Source organism: Hemibagrus wyckioides, linkage group LG22, assembly GCF_019097595.1.
Source record: "Hemibagrus wyckioides isolate EC202008001 linkage group LG22, SWU_Hwy_1.0, whole genome shotgun sequence".
Lineage (NCBI taxonomy): Eukaryota > Metazoa > Chordata > Actinopteri > Siluriformes > Bagridae > Hemibagrus > Hemibagrus wyckioides.
In genome coordinates, this window is record NC_080731.1 from 10296988 (window position 1) to 10320105 (window position 23118).

The 23118-nt window shown below is 38.3% G+C and overlaps 1 protein-coding gene across 1 annotated transcript in view; it reads left to right on the forward strand.

Annotated features, from left to right (window-relative positions):
• Nucleotides 1-3167: 3167 nt before the first annotated feature.
• vcana (versican a) overlaps nt 3168-23118 on the forward strand; it is a 28164-nt gene continuing 8213 nt past the window's right edge. The window contains exons 1-8 of the mRNA XM_058374966.1: nt 3168-3453; nt 4527-4597; nt 5896-6267; nt 7440-7614; nt 7890-8017; nt 9140-9433; nt 12764-13894; nt 17001-23045. Of these exons, the coding sequence (XP_058230949.1) occupies nt 4534-4597; nt 5896-6267; nt 7440-7614; nt 7890-8017; nt 9140-9433; nt 12764-13894; nt 17001-23045 (8209 nt within the window). The 5' untranslated portion in view covers nt 3168-3453; nt 4527-4533. The remainder of the gene's footprint in view (nt 3454-4526; nt 4598-5895; nt 6268-7439; nt 7615-7889; nt 8018-9139; nt 9434-12763; nt 13895-17000; nt 23046-23118) is intronic.

Genomic DNA, 23118 nt, shown 5'->3' on the forward strand with positions numbered 1-23118 from the left:
TCAGGAGCTGTAAGGACAGCTAATCCTAATTTGTTGCTAAAGCATCTATTCTGGGCCAAAAATGTAACTTTCATGTCTGCTCATGTGACCAGACCAGTGAGCCACATTTCACTTAGATTCTTCTCTTTTCTCTAAATACACATTTGAGACAAAAAACCTCTAACCAACCATTAGGTCTACTCCAAAAAAAACAAGCAAACAATAAAATGCACAAAAGATTTCTCTTTTAGAAATGAAACTGTTCAGGAAACTAAAACTAAAAGCATAATAGGACAAAGACATGAAGGAATAATCAGCTTTTAAGGACTCCTGGCCAAATACTAAAAGAGAAATTTTATTCAAATATTATTTATGTTCAGTTTTGTGCATGCAAATGGTCAGTTGAAATGAGTGGTCATGTATAAAAGAAGCTATGATTCCAATGAAATGAAATGTTAACAAAAAAAAAGGAATACAAGGATAAACTATTGTTTTATGGACTGCAATAAATTGTTTTTTTTCCCCCCGCTGGACTACTGTCAGATCTCAGAAGAGAAGCGAAAGGTTATGTGAACATCTTTTTGGCTGCAGTCATGGGGACTGGGTGACAAGTGGAAGTCTGTAATTAAGCCATCCTTTTCACACATTGAGTAAACACATAAATACTCACTTTAAACTAAAATAAGTACCTCTTCTTAACTGACAGCTCTTGTGGACGTGTGGGACAGCTGTGTCATGGTTCTACGTTCCTTTGGACAGCTGGATACATTTGAAATTCTTTTTCTTGTCCGACGCCTTTCAATTATGTTTTATGCTCTTCGGAAGTGAAGATTTAGGAGCAGAGCGAGACTATGGAGATTTTTCTTTTTCCTGTGGACTGTATTCGTCTGTAAAAGAGAATTTCTTTTAGGTTAAATTTGAAATTGGCACCTCAATCCCCATGCCAAATATTAATTCACATATACATCTAATGTACATCTATTTGGAAAACATATCCTTATTTCAGTGCAGATGGCCCAGAGTCTGAAGATACCAACAAGCTAAGTCACTGCCAAAAACAAGAGTCAGGGCTAATACATGAGTAAATAAATAGTAATTAAATAATATGTGCATGGAGAAGAGAATGCAGGAGGGGACTGACTTTGATAAACTTTGGATGATGAAAGACAGGTTGTGCAGCTACATTCTGGAGCATATTCAAGTCAATTAATTTAGGCTTAATTAAGGTGAAGACCATGATGTCTGGATTTTAGATGACAGATAATGATCTGGACAGATGCCAATTAAATTCACAATATCAGCTTTGGGATCTTAATCTTTGCAAGCTGTGCAGGAAAACGAGACCTAAATGTCTAAAAATCTACCACCATAGTATATTAAATCATAAATATGTTGTCACCCAAATGTACCACTTTGCTATGGGACATTTCATTCTGCTGAACAACCATGTGGATTCGGGGACGGGTCTGGTCTTAAAAGATAGAGAGATCCAGAGAAAGTGACAGGCTTCCGCCACATCATTGGTCTGTTGTCGAAACATGTATTGCCAGCCATGTCAACCCCCTTTCACTCCCTTCATCTCTCTTCATACCACCATCAACAGAGCACTCTTAGGAAGTGGTGGCCAATGCTGATTACAGTCCACAAAGGAATGGAAAGACTCCAAAAATTTTTACAGGTGCCCTCAGGAATTGTTGGTGGGGGGATGGAGGGTGGTTAGGGGGCGTTTGAAGAAATTGCTTCCTGACTAAATCTCAGTGACTGTGTATGACATGACATTTGGATGACTAGCATACCTGCATGTGATGCAATGCATGACTAAATACATTGATAACGCTGATGAAGGTTTAAATTTGGACCTACTCTATGTGAAGCTATGGATTGAGATTACACTTTAAAACTCCTAGGCCCTGTTGAGGAATCCAAACTTCATCCCTTATCTTCTCATAAACGAATAATGAACAAACAACCCCTTCTTTCTGAATAAGATGTTTAAGGGGAATAAAGCACGTCAGTTCCAAGTATCATGTTCTTTATAACACCAACCTTGTAGAAAACTTATGGTTTGCTTTTTAGAACAGATTTAATGTGTTAAGAAAATCATTATTAAAACATATTGTCCCCGTCCCCAGAAAAAGCTCATGCAAAATCCATATGGAAAGCCACTTAAAAAACGATCCCAACTCAACATATTATGGAATAATATAATCTTTTTAAGCTAATATGAGAGGATAAGTGTACAGTGTGTTTTTCTACACTTAAGCCTGTGTTATAGTGCAGAGGATTTTCCTTATCAGTGGTCGGACACTCCCTCGTGTGGAAAAGTAAGGCAAGAAAGCAAACCCGATTTCAACACCCACTTAAGGAAAAGGGTTTTAATACAATATAATCTCTCCATTTATAGGTCTATACTTTAATTAAAATATCAGAGTGCCGCAATCCAAATCTTGCTATCATAGGCATATGCTTTTCTGGGCTTTTTAAATTTATTTATTTATTATTATTATTTTTAAATAAAATGAAGCAACGAGCCAATTAATCTTGAATGAATGAATTAAATGCACTGCATTAACACCCCAGTTAAAGAAATGTTCATTCCACTTCCAGAAACGCAATTTTCTCCAGTAATTTTTCTCATTTGGGTGAGAAAAAGAAAATCTAGTGCAACAGAAGCAATGTGTAATTTTTTCCCCTTTACACAGTCTTCAGTGTTAAATTAACGCCTACATGTCTTGATTAAATCTTGCACCGTTTAATGGAGTCCAACTATACCAAGGTGTAAATGAAGTGCCTGGATTGGATTTTGCTATGCTTTTACACAAAATAATACCGTGACTATTATTCCCATTGAAAACAAAACATATAGAAACGTTTTTGCACTACATTTTATGTTATTTCTTTCCATTTAGGATTTGGATATGTAAAACACCACCATAATGAATCACAAAGTGTATTTAGGTGCCCTTATTGTACAATAAAATAATGTAAGCTTTGAATATATTTTTATTTATTGGCCACATTGTCTACTGTGAACACGTGGCACAACCATTAATCACAGCAATTAAAATGATGCCACACACACACACACACACCCAGCATCGTTAATGCTCAGACGTGCCAGTCGTCTCGTGTGTCTCGGTCTTCCTCCGACTGAAATGTCCCCCACCCACATGTCCACTCACTCGGGTGATCAGTGCGCCCCTCCTATCCCATCCCTGACGACGTAATTGTGGGTGTACAGAAGAAGTGGAACTTCATCCTCGGATCTTCTGTAAGAATCGCAGTCGCCCATTCGTCGGAGGAAAAGAGGCGCCTGGAGGAGGAAAGCCGTCTACAAGTCGAGGAGAAGAAAGAGCAAAGAGGACACACTCGGGAGGACTGCTTCACATGGACCCTGGACATACCGTGTGCTTCATAGTGGAATTTTAAGGATCTCTAACCAATTTTTGGATTTATAAACGCTGTTCTTAAAAGGTAAGTCAATGGATCACTCTGACATTATATTCCATTGTGTTCCATTTCAGCTCGCTCACCATAAGCGCCACAGTGATGAAGGATGCCCCGTTAACCCTGACCTCATTTTCAGTCATTTTTAAAAGGCGCAGCTTGTAAATGAGAGAATAGTGAAAACGGGTGAATGGGAAATTGTTCCATGTTTCATGCACAGGTGCCGAAATTCGGATCGGAACTAATCGGACTCGCTATTTTCTAGGGCACGTTTTTGTCTCAAATACCACTGAGATACTGTCTTTCAGTGGATGTAGGATGTAGGATCCTACAGTACATCATTGTACATCAGGTTTATCTATGAGACAGTATTGTGTGTGTGTGTGAGAGAGAGACAGACAGACAGAGAGAGAGAGAGAGAAAGAGAGAGAGAGAGAGAGAGAGAGAGAGAGAGAGAGAGAGAAAGAAGGCTTTAGGGGATGTTCAAGAAACTTGCAATACAAACAAACCGGCGCGCGCAAGAAGACTGACCACTGACCTACCGGCAAGCATTGCATAGCTTCATTAGCTAGGTAAAACCTCGACATTTGTCTAGTTTGTTATCTTTCATGCCATTTTTACAGACTGTAAAATGTTATTGAGCTAGGCTGACCGTTTTCAGTTTTCCAAACAGAACAAAAAAAAACAGCATTTTGATTTTCTCACAAAGCATAGGACAACTTTTTTTTTCCATTACCACGAGTGTCTTGAATAAGTTAGTTTAATTCACAGACTAAAGGCTAATGGCTCTGAAATTGGACCTCCGGAGGTGTTTCTCTGTTGGAGCACAAATTTGCCCAATCCCCGTAGGGGGTTAGGACAACACAAGCCCCAATTGTACCACCCACATTGTCAATGGAATGACCACAATCACAAATGATTTAAACACTGAAAACAACCACGGACAGTGCTGAATATTCCTTATCATTGTGTTCTTTATGTATGTTTTTTTTATATAGCAGACAGGAATTTTGTAGGAAATTGAATCATAATGTTAAGGTGATATTTGAGCGTGAAAATATGGTTTCAGTTATTTATTTTCTGTTCTCTCCAACCTCTAGAGGGAAGATGCTTCTGAATCTAAAACATATACTGTGGTTATTCTGCATGTGCCACACTTCGCTTGAACTGGGTAAGTCATTCTTTTTGCTTTCTAAGATGTAGTCTTCATGAGGAAATCATTCATTGCATCTGGTTTCCCTCAATGTTAACTTTGTCTCTTACTTCCCTAAATCTTACTGTGCTGCTGAATGGCCTTCCCAGGACCCAGCACCTTTTAATTAGGAAACTGTCTGGTGAAAACAGATGGGTGCACCTCATAACATAGAAAGGCTCTGCACATAATGTAGTGTATGCCCTCAGGGTTTATCCCACCTGTCCTAAGCATTCCACACTGTTTCTCAAAGGCAGGTTTGCCAGGTCTTTCCAGCCCAACTACACTGCACAATGCTAACTCAAAATATTTCAGTCATTTCTGTGTGGAAAAGAAGGTTTGCTTTAGTGCTCATGCATTTCTGATTTGCAGTATCCTCAATCATCCCCATTATCATCACCTGGTTTGGCCATTTATTCACTCCATATGTATCCCTCCCCCAAGTATTGCAATATGTTCTGTCATATCAACACTGTCCATCTGGCACTCTGACAGTTTATTAGGAGAAATTTGTAGAATGACAGTAGTCTGACTTCTCTGTTTCAACACGTTTCTGTTTCTTGACATGATGTAGAAAGCATCCAATGAATAATCTGTATAGTTCCTAAAAATCAATATCATTGTACATCATACACTGAACTTAATGTAACCTATGTTTTTTCAAATGTTGTGCAGATTAAATGCTGATCATTTGTTTTAAAAACCTTGGCAGTATTTCCCAGTATAAATAGTAACATAATGTGAAAGGTAGTGAGAAATAATTTTACAGAGACAGCAAAATGGTTTTAGGACAATTCATTAAAAGCTAGACTTCTTCTTAGTTGCTGGGGTGGTGCTATCATAGGTGAATGTTTTATGCCTTTAGAATGTATCTATTAACTGTGAAATGCTTGTGGTGTTATTCTTACTAATAAGAGGTAGAGAAAGACATGACATGAGAAAGACATCAAGTCTGAATGATACCCAGAAATTCTTTGCAAAGTAATGGGTAATGAGCAAATTGAACTGAGAATAGCTATTCCACCCATAACTGTTTTTCTCTTGTCTGCATCCCATTGTGCTTCCCAGTTTGATTATTTTAATTAGGAAATACAATGCTTGGCCTTGTGCACAGCATGCTTGTATGCTCTGCATCTTCCTGCTGTTGTCTAACGCATGCCAGTGCACTTTGAATCCACAATGACATCACTCTCCAGGAAAAAATAACACAAAGGGTGTGTGATATGCTCAAGAGAATATACAGTATGCCTAATTTAGTGTGTTTTTAACTCTTTCAGTTTCAGGCTCAATAGCAGCGATGCAGCCAGTGAGCGGCTCTCTTTCGGGAAAGGTGGTCCTGCCGTGCCACTTCTCCACCCTCCCCACAACAACTCCCATCAATGCTACGACCCCTGGAACAGACCATCTGCGCATTAAATGGACCAAGATGGAGGGTGACACAGAGTCCATAGTAATCGTTGCTCAAAATGGCGTCATTAAAATTGGGCAAGGCTTCAAAAACCGTGTGTCTGTGCCGAGTCATCCAGAGGATATTGGAGATGCCTCATTGACTGTTGTGAAACTGCGGGCGAGTGATGCCGGAACTTACCGCTGTGAGGTCATGTATGGCATTGAAGACACTCAAGACATGGTCAATTTGGATGTCAGTGGTGGGTGACGGTTTATATATTCTTTTTTTTTTTTTTTTTAAATAAACCATATCACATATTCTTATCTGCTAAATGATATTATGTAATATATATTAGGCCAGTTGGTGTTTTTCAATAAATGCTGAAAAAGTAGCATGACTAGAAAAATTGCACTCTAATAGTAAAGGTGGTAGGATGAGGCAAACATTAGAGAATGGCCTTCAAAATACAGCACAATGCAGCATGTCTTTATTTACAAAGTATTTGCTGAAGAATGAATGAAAACATTCCCCTCAAAGACTCGTGACAGCTGCCCTTGCTTTTCTTATATGTTTTACTTCTGTATTTAATTATATGTTAAATTATTTTCATTCATTTTTTTTTTCAATTAAATCAGTTCAGCTGAGGGTAACCTCTTAGAACCCCAGGACCCATTGGTGGTTAATAATTCTTGTAACTTTCCTGTTAGTTTAACTGTAGATACTGAATAACTTACGTTTGTTACTTAGTAATGCTTTAAGTTAAAATTACCTAAAAGACAAGCTGGGACCTTTAGGTTACAAGATTTGATAGCCACTGCCTTCTTTTTAACCAAAATATATTATAAACTTTGACATTTGCATTATTTATCTACAAAATGCTCTCCTTCAGACTTTTGTCCGAATAGTCTGTTTTCCATCACTTGACTTTTTTATTACATTGCAAAGGTTTCTGAAATACGTCACTTGAAGAACTGATGAATTCTGGGGTCACGTGAAAGAGTGGAATAGGCTGGGATTGTTTATTTAGCATTTGCTGACTTTGAGCAGAATCTCAACAATTATAATTGGAGCCATTACTCTTTTACTTTTGTTTTTTAAAGCCAGTATTAGGGTGGATGGAAAGTCCCTTTACCCACGCACTTGTCATTGTTATAATTCACCACATTTCATTATGGTTTATAGTGACCCATATAAACTTCTTTTTTACCATGGCTACAAAGATATTGTATTTCTTAACATCTGCCTTCAAAATTATATGTATATATATATATATATATTCATTCATTGTCTATACCCGCTTATTCCTATATATATATATATGTATATGTATATGAATGTATATATATATATATACATATATATATTTGCCTTTATATCAGATATTTGTCTTAATCCAACCCTCTTTACCATTTTGTTTCTTTTTGTATCTAGGTGTGGTTTTTCACTACCGGCCCAGGACCAGTAGATACACCTTGTCCTACGACAAAGCTGTGGAGACTTGCCGAAGTGTCGGGGCTACCATTGCCACAGCAGAACAGCTAAAAGCAGCTTATGAGGATGGGTTTGATCAGTGTGATGCTGGATGGATAGCAGATCAGACAGTGAGGTAACAGCACACTGATGAAGTCCACTACCATTACCATTCTTATTCATACTGTTTCTTGGAAATAACAATATATGACAGAATACATGACACATATTGTGCTAATCTAAGCAGTGGGAAACGGCCAAATGCCATGTTGTGATTACAGACATTCCTTCTTATTTCGTAGTGCTTTTTATGGTACAAAGCTTTAAAGAGATCTGAGGTTAGAGCCTTAATGAGCAAGCTGATATTTGAAGCCTGTGCCATGCAGAGATTTTCTCTCTTTGGAAATGTAGATACCCCATCACTAACCCAAGGCATGGCTGCTCTGGGAACTTGCCTGGAAAACCTGGTGTCCGGTCATATGGCCTTCGAATGCCCAGTGAGACGTATGATGTGTACTGCTATGCAGATAAACTTGACGGTAAGTGCACAATAGAATAAAAAACCCATACTATTCTTGATTTTTTTTTTGAGCTAACCATTTACTTTGTGCAAAAAAGGGTCCTCCCAGTCTGCTTTGCTTTTGATATTGTCATCAGTTGTCTACCAGACATGAATTCCAGCTAGGGTAAAGACTTGGTAGAAATCATCTGAATGTGGGTATGTGCTCTAATAAGAATTATTACTCCTGGCAAAGCACAAAGATAGTGTGAGTGCAGCCAAAGTAGTTATTTGTTGTTCTTTAGCGCATTGCTGACAGAATGAGTGTTGTTCTAACAAATCACAGAATTTTGTACAGTTACAGGAATCAAAACGCAAATTGTGCCTAGCATTATTTCCAGAGCAACTTTATTATTTCTGGCACCACAACAGAGAAGTATTGATTATTGGTCCATTTCTGCCTGAACCAACAACATGTCTTAGTTAGAGGCAGTAACATTTAGCCAATCTGTGTTTGTCAGTTTAAGGTTTTAAGACTTGTCTCTGTATGTGGAAGTGTTATATATTTTTGGTTAGAAATACAGAAATTTTAAGCGAACAAAGGGTTTTTATTGAACAGTTTTTTTTGTGTTTTTTTTAAAAGCAGGCACCGCTCATGAAATGTCCGATCATCTAGTCTATTTCTGGTGTCTGCCATATTTCAGCATAATATACTAATTCTAAAAGATGCCTGTTTTTGGAGGAGGTGTACTACGCCCAGTGTAGTGTATAGTATAGAAAGAGGACACCCAGTACTTTGATTGTTAAAACAATCAGCCTGTTGTTTGCTCTGGTTTGTAACATTTTCCGGTAATTAATAATAAAAAAATGTTTTAGGGTAATAATTGTGTATATAGTGATTTTCTCATATACAGTAAAAAAATCTAATGAAAAAAATCACTCTTTATGTTTCACATATGGAGAACATTATGCTTTTTCAAAACTTGTGATGAATAGATGAGGATCTGGTTGATTTTGTAATATCTCTGACAGTTTCTGTTTAAACTCAATGATCATTTCAGCAGTTCTTATACATTTTAAAATCCTTACATTTTCACTAACACATAAGTTAACTTAAGCTTAGTGTGTGATATGCAACTAAAATATATATTCATTTGCACAGGTGATGTATTCTTTGCACCTACAACAAAAAAGATGACCTTTGAGGAAGCCAAGTCTGAGTGTGAAAACAGAAATGCCGTCTTGGCCTCACCTGGTCAGCTTCACTCGGCATGGAGAAAAGGTCTAGACCGCTGTGACTACGGCTGGCTCTCTGACGGAAGTGCCCGTTACCCTGTGGCCATACCCAGAACACAATGTGGAGGAGGTTTGCTTGGAGTTCGCACCATGTACCGGTACCGCAACCAGACGGGCTTTCCTGACCCCAAAATGGAACTTGGAGCCTATTGTTACATAGGTATAAACCATTGCATTCTACAGTCTTATTATGCATCATTTTCCTCCCGTTCAGTCAGACAATTCACATCTGCTAGCTGAGTCATTCCTATTGCGCAACCAGAGTCTAATAGAAATCCTATTGCGTCTAAGAGGCCAATACTTTGACTTTCTAGGCAAATCAGGTGGTATCAGAATTTGAACTTGCTATGATAGAGCAAACAGTTGTGCCACTTAGGTGTTATTTTAAAGGATGTGCATGAATAAGTGCATGAAGTACAAGAAGCAGTTAGACGAAACACAGTACAATTGTTTAACCAGAGCCCCAGATTTTCTTGATGTCATTTCTTAGAGTGTACGTAATCTCTTCCCCACCCTTACAAGCACTCTCACTCCCAGACACACACACACACACACACACACGATGGCGTGCATTTCACTCAATAACTCTCCCCTTTCCCACATCAGTGACATTAAATCCAGGCAGAAGCTTGGACTGTGTCTGCATCTAAGCACATTGTTTGTTAAGTTGAAAGACTGAAAGTAACTGGAAAAGTTTATACAAGATTTAATAGACTGTGTGTGTGTGTGTGTGTGTGTTTGTGTACAGTGATTCTCACTCCATTTTACTTTGGGTTTTCACTTGTTTCAACTCTTTTCTGTTTAGACTAACTTCTTCTGCCATTTTATTATTTCACAGAGTTAGTCTCACTGAATAATCCATTTCGGACTAATGTGACTTATTCAGTGATGAATATTCTTAAAAGAAAGTTGCCACAAAAGCAGATTACATTTTTCAGTACAGCAATGGGTTGCAATTCTTCTGTAAATCACTTTCACTTGAACGCCCTGGAGCCCTTTCAAGTCTTTAAACAGCGTGAGAAAGGGCTTAGGTATCACTCTTTACCCTTTCTTCTTCTGTCCACCTCTCATTTCCTCAATCAGAATCTCCATCCTCTTTGTCACTCATGCTCATGGTTATCAGGACAGACTTGGAGATAATGGATGGAGCTACTGCTATGGCTCCCAAATTAACAAGTCTTGCCGACCTCTGCCCTGGCGTGGGGGTTCTATCTTTTCAACCGAGGCTAATTTAGATAACTTGCCTCCTGCTAGGAAAGGCGCTCATCCAGAATGACAGCCTGCTGTGATAAGTATTGGACCCCAGGGGTCACCCAAAAACAGGACGCCGTGACCTGCTTGTTTGTTTGGTCTATTTTAGGTCAGTCTCAGGTCCATGTGGTTTTAAGTGCTGTTCACTGTTTACATAGTGGCCAGTATGTACTCTTATTTCTTATAAAGCCGTATCCACTCTCCCCCAAAAATGAATGCTGAAAGCTTAAATGCACTTTGACTGGAACAAACCAATGTCTGGGTTTTTTTTTTTTTTAATTTTTTGGAAAGGAAAAGAATGCCTTACACCTTACATCAGATATAGCTGGAGAAATTGGGGGAGGGTATTGTACTTAATGCATAACAGCTGGAGTGTTGGCTACAGGCCATGTCACATTACAGCAGGGAGATTTCCATACACATAAACTTTGGGGAAGATATACAAGTGATTATTTGAAAGCATTACAAGATCTTGCGTTTCATTTAATTTAACGTTCGGCCAAATGTGGTCAGTCATTTTAAGAAGCAAAGTAAGAAAAGCGAAATGGCTAAAAATAGAGAGGCTAAGTATGTCTTGTTTGAATCTGTCAAACTGAATTAGTTAGATGGAAAAAAAAAAGATGCTTTATTCTTAGGATCATAGTGTAGACACAAAAACATACCGTAAGGTGTCAGCGTTATATATTATTGGTCTTTTCATAAGCCTTCTCCACATGTGGCAATGTGATGCAGAGCATGCTAGAGACAAATGGGTCATGGTTTGAGTGAACACATTATTAAGCAGTGTGGTTAGATGTGCTGTTGAGATACAAGCTTCTCTCATGTATGGTTCCAGTGGCTAAATATATCCAATCAGGCTAATATAAGCATTAAAGAGAAAATGTGTAGAAAGTAACTGGTGAACATAAACAGAATGATTCTCTCTGGCATGCTTTCCCACTATATACTCTAGACACATAATGTGTGCTAGATTGTGCAATTGTGGTCTAAGCCATCCTAAACAGTATATAAGCCATATTCGATGGTTTGTTTCTAAAACATGACAAACCCCAAATTCTCACTTGGCGTTTTTATTGAAAGGTTGATTCTCTTTCGCTATAATTATTACATTATCACAATCAGCTTCACACTAGCTTTGATATCGAAAAAAAAAAAAACATTTCTGATTTCATATTTGTTGGAGAATGAAGGGGTGTTTTAACATTTCAAAGATAATCTTTTGAGAGTGGGCGTAAGCATAAAGCATTAGAGAGAGAGACAAAATGAAACTGGGACACAGCCCAGGAGAGGCTATGTGACCTCGTCTCAAGTAGAAATCCAATTGAAAATGTTATTGATAAACAAATTATAAATATATTAGATGTTTTAATAATAGAATTTCCAAATGGATTGAGTGGATAGAACAACACATTTTTAAATGTTTTCTCAGTGGATGTCTCTGTAGCAGATATGGATTTTTAACACTGGTTACAATAGAAGCTTATGAGCGAATAACAAACACAAAATCTGGCCTTAAGTTGCTATATCTGACTTTCTGCTTGTGAAAAAAAGACCAACAGTAAATTGCAAACAGTAAAAATGTTACTTGCATCCAAACAAAATAGCAAAAATGCCAGCATATATAATAACTATAATTGTATTGCCATGAAAATACAGCATACAGAGCATAAGGGCTCTATTGCCAAAGCATTATGGAGCTCAGTTTTGCTGTTAGTCTATTTGAATTACATAAAATAATTTAAAAGTGTTTCCCCTGTATTAAATTCTTAATGTTTATACATTTGTAGAACTAGGACAGGACAACAGAGATATATAACGAATTAAATATAGACTCGTAGCTTAAAAAAAGATTGTCATTGTAGGAGAAAAACTGCAGTAAATAAACTGGGAGGTATTTGAGGCTGAGGCAGTGATTAGTAAATAAGACAAAGGTGAGTATGATCAGTAAGTTGGTGAAATTACATACAAGCATTTAACCATAGTATTACAAAAAGTCTAATGTATCTGCTGTGTTAGGAAAATAATCCACTTTACAGTAACTCGGCTTCATGGCAGTGCGTTGTGGATTACTTTCCTATAACAGAATGTTCCTATAAAATGTATAGTGGAAATACACTGCCAACTTTATAACATCATTCACTAGAAGAACAAACGTATTCTTCCTCTGTTCTATGTCTGACAGCTATACTTTTTGTGACGTTTACAGCAGATTAGAGAATATTTCTGTGTTTAATTCTAGGTTATGACTTTCTGAACATCCAGACAACATGGGTGGATGTTACAGTTGAGGGTGTCACTACCTCACCCTCAATAGCCTCTTCAACCACAGCCCAGACTGCTCTCTCTGAATCCTCCCTGGAGCCAATTTACTCACAGACCACCACAGATGACTCTGAAGACCAGGTCCTGATAGACTCTCCTTTCATGTTTTCCACCAGCATGGCCCCATCAAGCAGTTCTGACTCACCAAGTAGCCAGCATGTAACAGCTATCGCAGAGGATTTAGGAGTCGATGACTCAGTAACCGCTCTCACAGACGTTAGAAATGTGTCGGAAACTCAAGATTACGGAGTGCACTTAGTATCCACAACAGCTGGTCCTGATCTCCTGGAGACTCCATCAGACAAATCAGAAGATAAAAATGGAATTGATTTAGGTACAATTCCACCTGATGTTTTAATCTCAGCCCCTTCAAGCACAGAGCCAATGTTTGCACTGGGGAAAACAGAGGAATCAATTCTGGAAAAGGATCAAACAAACATAACCTCTGATCTCATGCACACTAGCCCTGATCTGACAGTAGAACCCACAGAATTAATCAGCACATTTGTTGAAGTTTCACAGTCCAGTACAACAAAAGATGACACAATTCTGCCTAACATCACCGCTGTTCATCTTACCACCGTAACTGACATAAGCCCAACAGAGGAAATTCAATCTACAGTGTTTGATGATTATGAGAGCCGTGACAAAGACACCGTAATTGGTGTTATGGCAGGACCTCCAACCCCACAAATGATCACTGAAGTTTCAGATATCACAGATGGACTTAGTGCCGTGCCAGTTACAACTGATGCAACTGTCACATTCACAACCGATACAGCACAACCCAATACAACTCATTCTGACGATACTACATCAGCATCATCCATAGAGACAGAGATAACAACTCCCGTACTTGCCGAGAAGTCCGATTCAACTATATCAACTGTAGAAGAATCAGTATCGTGTACTTCAGAAGTCCTTGATGAAGATGCGACAAAAGACATCCCAACGGTGACTCCCTCTCTAGAAAAAAGCACCAAAAAATGTAAAGATATCTCATCTGTTCAAGTGATCATCATTAACGTTGATGAACAGAATGAAACAGGTAAGGCCCTTCATTTTTTGCTTACTATACCCCGTTACTCCTATCCATGAAAACATTAAATTGTTTGTTAGAGAATTGATATTTAGTTAATTCAACCAACTGTACACATTGAGTGTGTTGTTTACTTTCAGTGATATATATGTTTGAATCATAGAAATCAGATTGAGACTCAGCCACTATTGTATAATTTAGTCCTTGGGAGGCTAAAAAAAAATAATCAACATATTATTTATGACATTGCTCTCCAGGGTGCTGAATATCTGGACTTCTTTGCCAAATTCACTTTATGGGGAGTTGACTTGACACCCACATATGGATGATTTAGTACAGAAATTACTCACATCGATCTTAAGACCTTAAATGTAATGTCAAACATAACAACAGAAGTGCTATTTAAAGAATCGCACAAGAGTTATGCATTATAGGGTGAGTTATATAGTTATAGGGTGGGGTTTGCTTAAAACCAAGGCAGGTCTCAAACTCAGGGCCGAACTGAAATCCCAAATTACAAGCATGATAAAATAGCCCACGTCGCCCACACACATTATGATTTTATGACTTCGATTTGAAATCACCTAGATATCACATATTCCACTTTATAGTACTGCAGTAATACGGCACATTAACTGCATTTAAGTGAAATTTTATCGAGCCATGCACATAGAACTATTACAATAGTGACTTCATATTAAATGAAATAAAATATAAAAATAAATATGGGAAGGTAATATACAAACACATAAAACAAATATAAAAATAAATATGGTACGGTAATGTCCTCATCAGCCCTGTAATAAGAACTGGTAAAGAGGAGGTAAGCATTTAATTTTCACTGACATGCTAAAGTCCTGATTTAATGAGGCCACATTGGATTTTATTTAAGCATTTGATGAGGTCTCTCCACAGGATCATTTTCTAAGTGTGCTTTGTTCCGGATATTCTGAGATTAAACAAAGCGCTTCTTAGACATGGTACTCGTCTGTTCACACTTAGTGTGAAACAACAGTCAGCTACTTTAAAATCCTGCCATCGTGTCAGTTTACTTTGATTGAATTTAAAGACTTTTATGGTCCAAAAACTGGTCCTTTTATTAAGCATGTAAACTTGATTTGTCAGTAATGATTAGGGAGTTCTATCTTAATTATCTTATATTAATTATCTTATAGGAATATATGTTTCCTTATTGTTTAATGCACAGTTGCAGGAAAGGGCATATTTTGATATCAGTGATTTGTGCATATCAACAAACTAAACTCAACCCTAAAACTAAACCTTTTTATCTAATCTAAAATGGCACAGGGTTTTTCCCACTGACATTTAGTTGTCTGAGATGTTTTTATAGCTTCTAAACAGAGCAACTGAGTTACTGTGTAAAATCCTAAAAATTAAACTGAATTGATGCATGTGTTAAACAAGTCTGTTACTTAGAGGCTCTTCGACAGGTTTTACACTTATCTAGCTACACTAACAGTTTTAGAAGTGGACCTAACACCTTTAGCTGCCAGCTGTTAGTTTCTAGCTTTTGCATAGCTCATTTTGTCCAAGAGTGGAAGAGACAGCACACATGTTCTCACTGGTTTCCTTGCCTCTCTGGTTTCTGGAGGCTTAGCTAAAAAACCCCCAAAAAACCAAATCTTGGCACACTACCTGAATAAGCACAGATGCCTATTAGCACAGTAACGACTGGCTGCCACAACAAGGCTGATGTCACCACCAGAGTAATGTCGCCACTCTATGTAAGGACAACTGAACAGTGAGCTTGTAAGGAAAAGTGTTTACTGCTTTTTATTGGCCGTGACTGGGTGTGCCCGTGACATCGTAATCAGTCAGACAGATTTCCAGTTGATGTGAAATGTTGTCACTCTCTGTGCATCATTTTATTCAATTTTTTTTTCTCTTTTAAGTCCTTTACTATCCTTAATAGTGTTTAAGCTGCTGGTTTCATGTCAGCTGAAATAAATATCTGTGGTCAATAATATTAAAATATTATTTTTCAGTAAGAAACACATAAATATTACCAAACACAACACAAGAAGTAGTAAATGAAATTCAGTCATAAATGGTGACTGGACTGTTCCCTTAACAGTTCTTGTGTTACTGATGTAATGATTTGAGCACAAGGGTGTATTTGTATCTGACTTCAACGGCCACAAAACACCTACCTTTATGATCATGACCCAGGCTGTTTTATGTGACTTTAATTAGCAGACTTATGGTATGACAACAGAGTCAACACTGCTGTTCAGTTTCTGGAGGCTGAAAAGGAAAATTTCAAACATGAAAAATGTGTCTACCTCTGTAACCACTGCTCAGGTTTTAGGCACTGTTGAGATTTATTTATATTAATCATTTGACCTAAATCTGAAACAGGACCTGCATTTTACCACTGAGACACCTGAGACAGGATAAAACCGAACAGATTTAGGAAAATAGGGATAATCTTGCTCAAGGACCTAATGTAGTTTGGCAATGCAAGGATTTCAACCTTTCAGTCAGTAGCCTGATTGCTCTGCTTTTGGCTGTCAAGAGCGAAATTTTATGCTCTGTAAACCACATATTTTTGATTTATTATTTTCTTTGGCATGGTGTAAGTAAATTGTTATTTCCAGTAAAAGCTAAACTTGCATAGGCAACACTATGAGACACATATACAGTGTGACAGTATAATTTACTACCTGAAAAAACTACATATAAAGTACTTAAACATCATTTATTATATTTATTAAATTTAATTTCTAGATTGTGTCTTGAGGTCATTTGGGAAACTTTTATTTTTACATGACAACTGCAAAAGGTTCTTATATCAGTATTGCATCCATATATCCAGGACAGACCCATAATTAATGGGAATGCTGTCAGTTTTTTTTTTAAATAATTGAATGTATTATAATTTTTCATGTAATGGTTGAGGAAGCGGGTAGAACATTGTTTATTTAAATTGACTGACCTATTTAACTTGAGTTCTCAAACCAATGATGTGCTGACTCTCTGTGTTTGATCCTATATTCTGTGTTGCCCATTCCTTAGCTAATGTATAATACAGTCATTAAAAATAGTGTAAGCAAGTGATATTTAGATATTTAATGTATACCTATTTTTTCTATAGCTTTACTGGACTCTCTGATACCCCAGCTTTCAGTTATTCCTAAAGTTCCAAATAAGCCCATTCCCTCCCCTGTGGATGGTGAGCCTATCTGGACGAGAGAACAGTCTACATTTGATTTATCCTCTCCTGCTGCCACCAGCACACCAACACTCAGTTTTATAAATGGCAAACAAGAGGTGACCATTGAACCTGCGTCTGATGCTGAGAAAGAAGCAAGAGGAGATGTGTTTGAGAGCGTGTCCTCTACAGTTCAAAACCTAACAGAAACAGAAGAAAAAATAGAGACATCATCCAGTTTTGAATACACACTGAAAGACTTTAGTTCAATACTTGAGCCAGAACATGTTTATGACCAAGAACCAATAATTGTAGAGTCTACTCCTCCATCGTCTCTAGTGACAGATCTTGAAGATGAGACTGTCATAGAGGAGAGAGTCATATTACCAGGTACACCGTCTGACACCACAGATCAAAGAAGCTTCTCACCAAAACCATATCAGCCATCTTTGTTTCCAACAAAAGCAACTATCTCAGATGTTGCACCTTCTAAGCCAATAGAAACCATTGATTTTCTTACTACTGAAGATGGGTCTGGGCAGAAAATGACCACTATTCAAGCAGTACAAGTGACACAGAAAAGTACAACATTACAAGCAACAGAAGGTGACAAATTAGACCATACAATGGATGCAAGTGAAAAGAAACCATTACTGCCCTCTCACACTGACACCACAGATATTACCACAAACTACTGGACAACAGAGTCAGGAATGAAAGAGTATGCTTCTACTACAGAGACACCTATGTCTGCAACACTTCAGACAGACAGTATGTCCACATCTGACACAATTCAAAAGGAAGCTATTTCACAAAGCACAATTATGATTACATCCTCACCAGACATAGAAATCAGTACTACAATAAAATCCTTATTTATAGCTGAAGAAGAAGGATCAGGTGATGAAACCCGTGATTTCATTTTTACAAAGCCTACATTACAAGGTACTGTAACACTCAGCCCAACGAGAGAAACTTTGGTGAACCAAACAGAAGAAACAATATTATCAAAACCATCAGAAGTTAATATTCCTGATTCCTCAGAAAAAATATTCTCCACCCAAGAAGAAGAACATTTAGATGAAGTATCAGCTGTATCTACAGTGGAGAAAACAAGTACAGATGTCCCATCAGGTACACATTCTGAAACCCTTCCATTTTCTGAAGCTGATGGCTCAGGAGATCAGTTGCCTGTTATTTCAACCACAAAATTCTCAACAGTTTTTTCACCGCATACTACAACCCTTTCTGAACAAAGTATTACCACAACAGCTGTTTATACAGTTCAGGGAGGTGATGAAACAGAGTCAGTAAAGATTATTTCTGAGGAAATGGAAGCAAGTCAAGCCTCTGTTTCAAGTAGTTATGTCACTGTGGAGACAACAGAACCAGTGCAGTTGAGCAATATTTCTGAAGTCATACAAGAACCCTTCACTGCCACAGTTCAAGGTGTGATATCAGAGGAAGGCTCAGGTGACCAGAGACCTGACAGCCCAGCAGGAGAGATAATAGCAACAACAGTGCCTTCAAAGTCATCTGAAGTGCCTGTTACCGATGCCTCTGAAATGGTCTTTTCAACAGATAGCTCAGAAAAGAAAATAACTGATAAATTAACTGTTGAATCCATAAGCCAAGGTTTGCCAAGTACAAAATCAGAGTCACTATTGCTCTTTCCAGATACAGAAGGTTCCGGTAATCAAATAACTGATGCATTTACCACAACCACTACATCACCTGACAGAGATCATTTCATGTCCACGATACCAGTGTGGGATGGCACACTGTTACCTCACTCAGAGGATGCATTATTGGAGAAGACATCAGAAAGCCCAGCAACTGCATTCAGTACCACAAATACAGTCCCCTCTACACATGAGGTTACCAGTGAGCAAGAAAGTACTACAATGATCACAAGTCCTGTATCCACACTTATTCCTGCCTTTTCCTTGTCAGATGGAACAACAGTGCAAGTGGAAACAGATCACACAGAGGAAGCAGAAACTAAAAAGCCATCATCAACCATAAAAAGTGATGATATCACCTCAATCTTATTACATTCTGCACCAGAGGATGACTTTTCTGGTGACAACATTCTTGATCAGTTGAGCACAACCTCTTTTATGCCCATACATACTACAGTTACAGATGACCAGGACATGACAACAAGACAAATGACACAGAGTGAAACAAAGGAGAGTATTTCTGCTACGACAACAAGAACTTTTACAGTTGACCATACACAATCAATCGCAATAGAGCCTAGCTCAACAAAGATGCAAACAACACCAGAGACAACTGACACATCTGGAACTAGTCATTACAAAACAGAGTCTCACTTAGATACTGGATATGAAGAAACCTCAAATACAGTTTTGAAAGAGTCATTAATTACTTCTGATCCCACGAAAGAAATACTACAATCAGAGGGTTCTGGTGAAGAAAGTGGAGAGTTTGAAGATGGTAGTTCTGGTGATTTCTCTAATACAATTGTTGAGTCCACTCCTCCTTCACAAGCTCCATCTACAAAAGATATATTAACAACAAAATCAGAGGCATTTGTGGGAACAGAGTTGCCAGTACACCCAACTTTTATGGAGGTATCATCAGATTTTGCCCACACAACAGGTACAATCCTTACCTTTACAGAGGGTTCTGGGGACCAGAATGAAGACATCCTTAACACTGTCACCTTACCAACATCATCAAGTACAACTCAAATCTCTCACTTAGAGAGTGTACCTAATGCCACACATTTAACACCAACTGCTATTGATATGGAAACAGATCAAAAGACTTCCAAACTTGAAGGCTCTGCTGACAGTATGCCAGAAACAACTGAACCAAGCGAAGAATATTCTGTAAGAACTGATGAGGCAGAAATTAGCTACGCAAAGAGCACTTTAGATTACTCAAATGTTGAAATGACTACACTTCCCACAAAGTTAACATCGGAATTTAGTTCACAAATTCCATCACAAACAGAAATAATGTCTTCTTCTTTGGAGTCTGGTAGTGGTGATACAGAGGACACTGCTGCTGAAAGTGAAGGGGCTGATGATGATGGTTCTGGTGATCTAGTATCCAGTCTCGTTGAGTCATTTCCACCTTCTGTCACTCCTACAATGGAACAAGTAACGACAACATCATTCGCAGGGATTGAGTGTGAAGGTACAGTAGGGTATCAAGGGCCAGAAAAGACAACAACTGAAGTAAATACAGAATTTTCTGTGAAAACAGATGAGGCTGAAACTAGTGAACATAAAACCACACCAGGTCAGCTAAGTTTTGATACTTCTACTCAGAATGTATTGTTCAAATCTGAATCTACTTCAGCAATGCCTAGCATAATTCACAAAGAAACTACAGCTGTATCTTCAGATGCTGGTAGTGGCGACATGGAGGATACTACATCTGAAGGCACTGAAGATGAAGGTACTGAAGATGATAGTTCTGGTGCGCTTGTTGAATCTGCTGTTCCTTCACAAGCTCCATCAACAGATATAACAACAGAAAAATCTAAAGAATCAATACATATTGATATCAAAGATCTACCATGGGTTGTTCCCGCTTCATCTTTCACGGATTCAGCTGCCTTAACAAGTGAAGACAGTTTGGTCAAGCAGTCAACTGTAACAACTGTGCCAATGATGTCAGGCACAGATTCAAACTATCTGACATCAAAGCATGTTGACATTGATTCAGACACAGACACAGCAACTACTCCAGTTTTCTCTGTCATATACCAACATAGTACAGATAAAGAAGTTACAACAGTTGTCCCATCTAGTAGTGAGATCAAGTCTAGCAAAATTACCACAAGGCTTCATGATACCAAATCAATTACAAGCCCTGTTATCATATTCACAGAAGAATTAAAAGATGAAGATGAACTTTTCTCAACAGTTACAGACAGCATGAAAGACCATAGCACCAAAACACAATTTATTACCAAGGATGATATGATCATTGATGCAGATACTATTTCAGGGTTGGAACCCTCATCACCTTTTGACTCCACAATCAACACAGAGGAAGCAGCTGGCATAACAGCTGTCACCATGACACCTCAATCCTCCAGCATACTGACAGAGGAACCAGAAGGTTCTGGGACAGACAGTTCTGTGTTACCATCCTCAGATACACCCCGGCCTACTCAGTCAACCCTAGAAGGGCCTACAGCTAAAGGGATAGATGTAAGCCACTCAATAAAAGCTGAGGAAACAGAAACAAAACCAACATTATCTGTAGATATCCGTGATGAAATATTTACTGCTCAAACAGTGGCTCCTTCAAAGATGACTCCATACTTATCAACATCCACCGATTCGACTCAAACTACCGGGCATTCTACACATAGTACTACACATTACAGTACTGGAAAATCCTATCCTAGTCAGACCACCTTGCAGATTACTACAAACCATCCTACAATTACCAATACTGATTCTGTCTACATTACCAGTCAGCACAGTCACATCATCACTAAACCCAGCCATGCAACCACCACTCAACCTAAAACCATTTTGCCTGTGACCACTACACAGGCAATGCCCAAGACACCTAATTTTGTTTTTACTGATAATTTCTCGGGAGATAGTGTCTTGGTAGAAGGCTCTGGAATGCAAACTTCAATACCAGATGTCACTACATCTACAGATACAAGCTCAACTACAACCTTAACAGCAGATACTGATTCTGCTTTATATGGAACTGGATCTGCAACCTCTGGATACAATACAGATAAAACAACTGACTCTAAACAATCAGAGTTTAATTTAGTCACCCAGGAAAGTGGTGCCGAGGAAGGCTCAGGTCTAATTTCAGAACTTACCATCTCTAGTGGATCAGATATCATTGAGTCTACAACGGCAGTAGTTTCAACAGTAGTTACATACGACATGACACAGTCTACAGTGTATAGTGAACCAAGATCAGCACTTCCTTATGATGATGAGCCAGTAACAGGAACATTATCTGTTATGGAGGGTTCTGGCATTGAGAGTGATACTAGTGTTGGCACTACTACAAAATCTGACACTACAGTACAACCAACCACCAAATATGAGGTACCAGAAATAATGCAAAGTGTTGAAGGGACAGATAAGACAACAACAGATACAGAATTAAAAAGCACAGAGATGCCATTATTTGATTCAGTCAGAGAAAACACATCAAGCCCATTATTATCAGAGGCAGAAGAAACAACAGCTATCCCTATTCATATGTCAACAGATCACAGTGATTTCTCCACAACACATTCAGATGCTTTGGTGTCACTATTTAAAGAAACCGAGAGTACAACTTATACATCCCCGGTACTCACAACATCAAGGTTCCACCCTGAAGGACTGTTTGAAACTACACTTACAGCCCAGCCTACTGAACATATCTCAGCAGAAGATTTGTCAACAGCAGCAACAATTATTCCGACGGATAGTGATGCTGAAACTTCTTTAGTAGAATCTAAACCAGATTGGATTGATTCTGAGACTTCAGTGCCTGAGAGTGAGACTCCCCTTGAAAGCACTCCAGTATATGAGAGTAAGACCTCAGTTGACAGCACTGAATGGTCAAGCATTTCAGACAAAAATCCTTTAGAGAGGTTATTCACTGTGTCACCTAAGGAGCACTTTTCTCATGAAGAGGTAACCACTGTCATTCCATCATCTGATGAGACGTCACCAGCATTGCCAATGTTACAATCTTTTGATTCAGTCAGTGAGGAAAAACTGTCAGTGGAACAAGAGACAGTTGGTAAAATCGAGGAAACTGTATCTGCAGTTCTGGAGAGTACAGATTACACCACACCATCAGCTGATGGGGTTCAAATACATTCTGTTACAACAGCTTCTCCTTCAGATATTTCTGATGACACTGTATTGGTTGAGGGTTCAGCGCCTGATCCAGAGACACTGAATGGAACACAGAGACCTACACTGAACGAGGACCTAGGACACACTGTTGTTGGAGAGACATATGATATTTCAGGTGTAATATTTTGAAGACTTATCATTTCTTATATGTATCATCCATACAAGATTTATGTGCCAGTTTTTCACAT